At 34.1% G+C, this 8,776-nt stretch overlaps 2 protein-coding genes across 4 annotated transcripts; one reads left to right on the forward strand and one right to left on the reverse strand.

Moving 5' to 3' along the window:
- Nucleotides 1-357: 357 nt before the first annotated feature.
- LOC114727718 (tetraspanin-2-like) lies at nucleotides 358-3,729 on the forward strand. Its single transcript, XM_028914431.1, has 2 exons — nucleotides 358-858; nucleotides 3,262-3,729. Exons 1-2 carry the CDS (start codon nucleotides 358-360, stop codon nucleotides 3,571-3,573), a joined length of 813 nt encoding a protein of 270 aa, XP_028770264.1. The 3' UTR covers nucleotides 3,574-3,729.
- On the reverse strand, nucleotides 3,723-8,280 carry LOC114727716 (uncharacterized). Of its 3 annotated transcripts, none has more exons than XM_028914428.1 (8): nucleotides 7,950-8,280; nucleotides 7,325-7,392; nucleotides 6,695-6,842; nucleotides 6,540-6,620; nucleotides 6,092-6,178; nucleotides 5,054-5,139; nucleotides 4,241-4,361; nucleotides 3,723-4,003 (listed from the first exon to the last, which is right to left on the reverse strand). In XM_028914428.1, exons 1-8 carry the CDS (start codon nucleotides 8,208-8,210, stop codon nucleotides 3,926-3,928), a joined length of 930 nt encoding a protein of 309 aa, XP_028770261.1. In that variant the 5' UTR covers nucleotides 8,211-8,280; the 3' UTR covers nucleotides 3,723-3,925. The 3 variants fall into 3 exon arrangements, with proteins under 3 accessions (XP_028770261.1, XP_028770262.1, XP_028770263.1); XM_028914430.1 differs by having other exon boundaries at nucleotides 3,919-4,003; nucleotides 4,241-4,332; nucleotides 7,950-8,236; XM_028914429.1 differs by lacking the exon at nucleotides 4,241-4,361 and having other exon boundaries at nucleotides 3,803-4,003; nucleotides 7,950-8,236.
- Between the last annotated feature and the right edge of the window lie 496 nt (nucleotides 8,281-8,776).

Below are 8,776 nucleotides of genomic sequence, written 5' to 3' on the forward strand. Positions count from 1 at the left end.
GAGACAAAAAATGCCACATGCACCTGACGACTCTTCTAAAGGCATCCATCCCTTTTTAAAGTTTATTAAAGCATCAATTACTTTCTCTCCTTTCCTTCCTTGCCTCCTTAAAAACGCAGTGAACCACGTACAAAAATGGCAATCCTTTCTGTCTCTCTTCATCAATAACATACAATACTGGAAAGAGAAGTGGAATCTTAACCTGTAAAGTCAACAGAGAAAAAGACTAGCTTTTTCTTCTTTTCTTCTTTCCCTTTCATTCCCCTTTTTAATCCTCTCTTAACAACACACCCATTTCAATTCAATTCCCTACAACTTCATAATCATCATCTGTACGAACGTACCCAGAGACATATTATGGGTTTAAGCAATAACATCACTGCAACAGTCAACTTCATAGCCCTTTTAGCTTCAATCCCCATCATAGCGTCAGGTATTTGGCTAGCCTCCAAGCCAGACAATGAGTGTATCCATGACTTTCGTTGGCCCGTCGTCGTTTTGGGGATTATGGTTCTTGTGGTTTCTCTGTCTGGTTTTCTGGGGGCTTATTTTTACAGAAGAGGTCTTTTGGCCTTTTATCTTTTCTGTATGGCCTTACTTATCTTTCTGCTTCTCTTCGTTCTTGCCTTTTCCTTCTTCGTGACCACTCCTGATGGAAGCTTTCGTGTTCCTGGGAGAGCCTATGACGAGTATAAACTTGAGGGTTTTTCTGGTTGGCTTAGAAACCAAGTTACTAGCTCTGGGAAGTGGCATAAGATAAGTACGTGTTTAGCTCGTTCTAGTGTTTGTACTAAGCTCACACAGGAATATGCCACTGCTGATGATTTTTTCAATTCTAATCGTATTTCTCCTTTACAGGTGCGTAGTTTCCTCCTCCTTTTTCGTTAAGCTCGAATTTTGTCTCGAAAATTTTTATGCAAGTGTTGTGGGAATTTGAATTTTTTATTTATTTTTAGAATTAATATCTCCCTGAAAGTACTTCAAGAACCTTAAGCCTTAAACAAAAAAAACTAATATTGATGGTTAACATTTTTAACTGTCAGGGAGATATTGCTTCTTTTTTTTTTTTTAAACGCTTTGGGGATGATATTAATCCAAAAATGACTTTTGGATATCACAGCTCTTGTAAGTAAAAAATTTCGGGTGAAATTGAATCTTAAACTTAATTTCTTGGATAGCCTCAACATTGGTTTCTCTTTGTTATTACATCCCCCCCCCCCCCTCATTGGATATATGTGAGAGCAAGTTCTTGTTTTTTAAATCATCGTATTCTCCACCGAACTCTGAATCTTGTCTTTCGTAAAATAAACAACATATGAGGTTTTCTCATACTTGGTCTTTTTACAGGCTTGTTCGTGCCTTTCTTTAGTTCCATAATCAATTTAAAACATGTTGAATATTAAAAGTAATTTTATCATATACGAAATAAATATATGAAAAGAATTTTATCTCAACTTGCGTGAAAATATTTTTTAAAATTACTTTTTGATTATACCAAACACCCCTAAGACACATTGTGCTTGAATTTGAGGATTAAAGAGGGAACTCCCAAAGAATCCTCGTAGGAGGCTAAGAGCGAGTAAAAAATACTACATCTAGAACTTAATATAAGATTTATTTGACTAATTTAGGAAGATTAAAAAAATTAGTTAAGTTAGTTATTTATAATAACTATATATTGTCTTTTCTAAAATACTTTTGCTAATCTTGTGTATTAACTAAAACTATTATATGATGAAACTTTTAACATAATACTATTACAATGATTATTTTGTGAAAAAATGGATAAATATAAAAGACAAAATAGATTGAGGACTTATATTTAGAATTAAATTAAAATTCAAACTAGTTCTTATGCTCCTCTAGTCTTTAATATATATAGGACCTAATTATTAAATTAATTTTGATCCTAAATATAAGACTTATTTCTTATATTTATCAATTTTTTTCTAAATTACTCATATAGATACTCCTTTAAACATAATCAAGTGAGAGAGGGAGGATATTAAGAAAGATAATTATAATGTTTTAGGAAAAACATGTCATTTTTTTATAATTAACTAACTTACCCAACTTTCTTAATATAATCAAATTAATTAAATATATCTTATATTAAGGATAAGAGGTGTATTAAGGATCAGAGGCAGTATCAAACCTAGATTGTTAAATGCAATTTGACTGGTCAGATTAAGATAAGCATCAGCACTGAAGCTTAGTTGTGAAGTAAGTCGTTACGGGACAAGAGTGGATAAAGAAGACTGTGACTTTTCTTTGTAGGATCTGATATCTAGTTCTCTATCATGTTTAACTCGGCCCCACCGCATATGATAAAGGTTTCGAGGACAACTCTTCATAGCTCTCTGTGGAGTACATAGAGTACGCGGTTTTGGGGGACAAAAATTATAACGGTATTAAACATGAATCTAGATAATTAATTTATAAATATTAAAAAAAATTGTTAAGCTAGTAATTTATAGTAAATGTGTGCTGTTCTTTTAGAATGTCTCATTCAATCATTTACATTAAAAACTACACCGTTGATAAAAATCTTTTCTTAGTATCCACAACTAATAGAAACCATTTGAGAAAAATTATAAATTTAAAATACAAAATTGATTGAAATTTTACACTTAACAAACTCCTCAATTAGTACGATTAGAAAAAATACACTTCATTTACCTTACTTTATATATAACATAATTTATATCCAACGATGTCGGTTTCTTAATAAACACCCCAAAACTAGAGGGCGAAAGTGATCTTCTAGATTTAATCCACTATAAATGTTTGGAGGTGTTTATATTAGATGCTTATAAGTACATTTGTGAAAATCAAAACATAAACTTCTTTCACATACTTTGTTTTCCTTAAAATGTAATTAAAAAGCTACTTTTGAAGAATCCTACGTCCATTTCAAAAAAGCATCTCATGATGAATCATTCTCGAGGCATGATCCATTTTTAATTCCCAGAAAAAGTCCGTGCCAACTCAAAAGGCTACTCAGCATACGCATCTCTAGCTTTACCTTAAAATCATGCAAAATCTATTCACTGGGAAAAAAAAAATATCATGCAAATCCAGACAAACATTAAAATAATTCAAAGCACATTTAGTGATTTTTAATTGCACAACTTGTGAAAAAGTATGATCTGATTGCCCCACTCAAGTTTTGGCCAAAAAAAAAAAAAAAGATTGCCCCACTCACGCACAAAGAAGCTTACTTTGGCAAGCTAATAAACTTGTTGATTTTTCACTGTACAGTCAGGATGCTGTAAGCCTCCAACAGCGTGTGAGTACACTTATGTGAACCCGATATTGTGGGTAAACCCGGCCAATCCGATGGATAACCCGGATTGCTATATGTGGAACAATGACCAGATTCAGCTGTGCTATAATTGCAATGCATGCAAGGCTGGTTTGTTGGGAAACCTGAGAAGAGAATGGAGGAAAGCCAATCTGATTCTGCTTGTGGCTCTGGCTGTTTTAATTTGGGTCTATATCTTTGCCTGTTGTGCCTACAAGAATGCCAGAAGAGAGTCCCTTTTCCGCCATTACAAGCAGGGTTGTTTTTGAGTTTTGACCCATTTCTGATGCTTTTCTCAGTTTTGTTGTCTTCTACATTTGACCCAGTAAGATTTTGATGTGTCTGGTTTGGATCCTCCGAAATTCTCAAGTGTAAAATTTTTGTGAAGTTTGAAAATAGAGGACAGAATGGAAGAAAATATAAAATGTAACTGTAAGCTCCACTATGAATTTATAATCTCCAGGTCACTCTTCAAAGTCTACAAAAATTTCACAATCAAGGACTCCAAAGGACTCTTGCATGTAAGATTCCCGGTCCCCTGTGTGCGTCCTCTGAGGAACCCCTTTTTCTAGGATGCATGGTTCTAAAATAAATTATATGAATATGAATAAATAATCTCTCTCAAGCGGCAGGGAGCTTCCTAGAGTATACAATGTACAAAGGATCAGATCGTCCAGGATTAGGAGATATATCCACAGCCTGCAGAGAAGTTCAAAACAAAATTAAGCGTTGAAAAAGCCTCAGCTATGAAAACGGTATCATTATATAGAACTGCAAAGCATTTGGTTTAAAGACTCTGACATCAGAAATTTGAAAAATATGCTGCCCTGTGGAAATTTGTGGATGCAGATTCATTAGGCCTTAAGCAGAGTATATGAACATGCAAATGGCTAATTTTCTTCCATGTACGCATGAAAAGTTAATAGTATCTATTACCTGGGGAGGCTCAAATCCTCCAGCGTAATGGAAATATGACCCGACAATCATAACATGATCGGCATCCCCAGTTGACGTCCATATAGAAATTGCTTTTGTCCAGAACAAACGATTTGAAAAACTAAAATCATGAAACAATGAAATCATAGGCAGCTAAATAGGACATTGAAGATACAAGACTAAGAAAAGAGATACTACATGTGAAACAAAGAACAGGAACCACTGAAAATATGTCAATTTATACGGCACTTGTAATCAAAAAACATTTGTCCGCAGGCTGATACGTCTAAAATGATATGTTAGAGACTTTAGAGCCAGCTTTTGCCACAATAAAAGATGAAAAAGTATCAGCTATTATTATACCAATAAAACTTGCTCAAGGTAAAAGAAGAAAAACATAACAGCTGTAGTCATCTGTTTACCTTAATTGTTTACACAGACAGTGATGAGATATTAGGAAGGATTTAATTAATTATCAGTAATTTTATTAATGACCTTATTTTGTTTCTGTTTTGGCTTTCTTAGGCTATTTCTTATTCTATGCTTTGATTTACTTCAAGTGATATTCTCTTGCTTTTATTTTCAAGTCAGGGTTTATTTCATTTTAAGCCACTTGGAAATTTGGAATTCATTAGTAGTGATTATGAATCGCCTAGCTGTATTCAGTCGATGGAATATCCAAATATGTCACACTCCTAAGGCAAAGTACAACATCTCAAAGTTTTTCTTTTAAAATAATCAAACTGCACAAGTTTCATGCATAAACTTTATATCTAAAATGATTCCAAAAATGATTGTTGACAATATTATTACCTTATCATGGCCAATCCACCTGGTTTAAGTATCCTGCACATCTCTTTGAAGACATCAAGAGGCTTTGCTAAGTAATCAACACTGACCTGCCAGGCAAAGCGTCGGGTTCTGGAGAGTGTTAAACACTGGAGAGGTCTACTGCTATACTAAGAGAGAGTGGGTATAACATGTGAAAAGCTGAGCTATTTTCCCAGCAGAAACCACATACGAAGTATTCTCTCTCTTATTCCAACTGAACTAAGTACATCACTTTTTAATGTGTGCTAATAACACTCATATCAGGGTGGCGTCTAATAGATTCTAAGACAAACTTCAAACTACCCAGAACCAACATAATCTTCCAACGGTTAAGATCTGTAATCTTTGTTGAAAAACAGAATAAACAACATCAATTACATAAAAGTAAATAAACGATGAGGGCCCCGTCCATTGACATTATTGGCCTTTTAGAGAATAGCCCAATACCTTCCAACACAAAGATTTCAATTTTCAAACCTCTATATGGCAAACATCCAAGGCATGAGCGATGACAGAATTTGGACTCACTTCACAGTCATATTTCTTCAGCAACCATTTAATTATGAATAATGACCATCATTACAATTCTAAATTTGTGATTTCCGCATTACATGACTGGTTTTTTGTTAGGCAGCGGTAATGTTATTGAGAAGGAAGGCGCAATCACATCAAGAGTATTACATACAACTAGTGAGCAGTCTGTATTGGAGGAAATATCTCATTGTGAGATGAAACACTTTTATCTATAATTTTGACGCAAGTATAATCAGCATATAATGGAACTAGTAATCATGATGGTATAAGATATGGGAGCTCAATTACCTCAAGATTTGTATGACAGAATCCATGATGTAAAATTACAGTAACACTCAGAAAGAGAAACTTTTACTATAAAAAAGAAGATAAATCTTTGTCCTGACAAGAAACTAATGTGCAGACATCAATCCCATGTGTAAATACGAAAGTGGCACCACTTACAAAAGCAGTAACAGTTTTTTGAAATAGGAATAGATTTTGTACCACATTCGTAATGACGTCAAAGGAGTTATCCTCAAATGGCAGTCTGGGGTTCACATTTAAGTCTTGTACAACATACTCTGTAAGAACCTACAAAATCAACCCTTTTCATAAGTATAGGAGGGTTTAAACCCTTCTGATGTAACCCCAAAAAATTACATGGACATTATTAATGCCTGATATCAGATTTAAGAAGGCCACTGAGTTAGCAAGTTAAAGATAGCTTAGACAGTTATGTTTCTCTTGCAGAGTAGAACTGCTGCGTTCTATACATCCATATTATTCAAAATTTAAAATAAACAATAGCCCAAGCTTTAGACCTATAATCAAGTGATATGATTATGTATGAATATGGATAATCAATTTAAAGTAAAGTCAGACTGCAAGACACTGAATTTTATCGTAGTTAAGGCCAGTTGCTACCACATAGAATATAGGAATATCATCTTACAGGATTTCTCTTCAGCTCTTCTTCATTCATTCCTAATCCCACCACTCGTTCTTGTTTGTATCCTGGTGGAAAATGGCTGACCTAGTGCATAGTGAATATTTCAATAGAAATATGCAACACAAGAACTAACTAGATTATAGTAAGAAATATCTTACCCAACTGCTGCACATATCTAAGATGCTTACACCTGGAGTGTTGCTAGGTGGAAAAACCTTTGAGTAATATTTAGTAAGAGCAGAAATTGCAGGGTCATCAATGTGTGTCACAAATCGAGGTGCTTCATAGAACAAGGAATCTGGAGACCTAAAGGGAAAATTTTCATGTCACAGAAAGCACAAAAAGATAAAAAGAGGGGAAAACTTCAAAAGAATAAGAACCCACAACTTGGCTGACAAACAGTGAGAAGCCAAAAGTAAAGAAATTGATCCAGGGAACAAAAAAGTGCGGAGAAAATAGAATATACACTGAGTTAATGTCATTCGTTACTCAAATTACATGTAGTAAAGGGTAATAATTTCTAAAATCCTTCACAGATAAGCCAACTTCTCTTACTCCATGCTATGGAACTGCAGAGCAAGACCCACGATTTTCAGACACTATGGTCAATCTCAGTTATATATGATCCAGAATTTCCATATATATTCAAGTAAAACTAATTAAAAGCCCTTCATTAGAATATTAAACAATTGTAAGAGACATTACACAAAACAAATTTACTTCTTCTAGATTAAAAAATAAACTACATATAATCATAAATTCCTTAGGCAACTAGTTGCGAAATTTACTCATCAAAACGCTGGAAGTCCTCCTCCTTGAAGGGAAACTGCTCCGGCCATTCCACATTCTTCAGTAACTTCATAATGGAATAAGTTGCAAAGTATTAGAATAGGCAATAAGATAAAATTTTCAACAAAAAATTTTGTAACAAGCAAAACACAGCTTTAGAGCATCTTTAGATTTCAGTTTGACATTTTTTTGCCACATAATTGAAGTTTGTCACTGGAGGAGATGTTGACGGTGGCACAATGCTCAGTTAAAAATATGATTTTTTTTTTAATTACATTTATTGTTTAACTATCATTCATCAATACATCTATCCCTTGGAAGCAAACTATCAAATTTACATAGAGCTCATTAACCAACTCTGAAGCCAAAAAAATTCACTTAATGCATCAGTACCAAGTAGTTGAGACGAGTGGGAATTACTCCTCCCCATTTCAAGCATTAACCAACTCTGGCATTCATCGGTTCCTCAAATTCGAACCAACGAATGCCAGATATTTGTCAATGGGAAAAAATTAACCAAATATAAATTCACGTATTTGATAACAGAGATACCAATTAAGTAGAAAAACTGAAGTCGTAGAAGAAGAACACGTCGAATTGCGAACTAATAAGAAGTGATACTACCTCATCAACGGAGGAACTACCCTTAATCCTGGCAGACGCAACGAAGGACCTACTGCCGACATTTCCAGCCATACTCATAAAATGAAGCAAGAATGAAGAACCCACACCCAGCACCGTGCGACGAAAAGCTTTACCTCCGTTACTCCATTTCTTCACACCGGTGACGGCGGGATATAAGGATGAACAAGTACAACATGGTCCAGCGACTCCGCCAACAAAAGTTTGCCTCCAGTGAAGCCTGAGACCAAGAAAACTGGTCATCTTGGACCTTCGCTAGGCCGTGTCACGCGATGATGATCCCCTTGGAAGTTGGAACTGTGGATGAGAGAATGGAACGGTCAGCGCTGGACAAATCTTCCAACGTCATTGATCTGGCATACAAGTGATGGACATACAATTACGTGGCTTTAGGAGATTCTTCTATTTTATTTCTTTTAATTTTTTCCCTCCGAAATGAAATTTCTTTATTAAATTGAAAAATCACAAAACAACCTTGAAAATGCAAAAATCCGAAATGTTGCATTGAATCTTTACCGGGGAGGTGACAGATAAACACCGTGAAAATTGAATGGATTCTTTACAACATTTTAATATTACTTTCTATTCTAAGAGCTTTTTTTATTTTTATTTTAGTTCTAAATATAAAATTTCAATCTATTTTATCTCTTATATTTATTTATTTTTAATATAGTTTTTGTAATAATGATAATTCTAATTAATATACTTGACTAGTAAGAATACTTTAAAAAAAAACAACACTTATTTATTATAAATAATTAACTTAACTAATTTTTTTAATTTATTCAAATTAGCTAACTAATTTTTAT

The sequence above is a fragment of the Neltuma alba genome, unplaced genomic scaffold (genome assembly GCF_004799145.2).
Source record: "Neltuma alba isolate B1F8T4 unplaced genomic scaffold, ASM479914v2 tig00012505_pilon, whole genome shotgun sequence".
In the NCBI taxonomy this organism is placed as follows: domain Eukaryota; kingdom Viridiplantae; phylum Streptophyta; class Magnoliopsida; order Fabales; family Fabaceae; genus Neltuma; species Neltuma alba.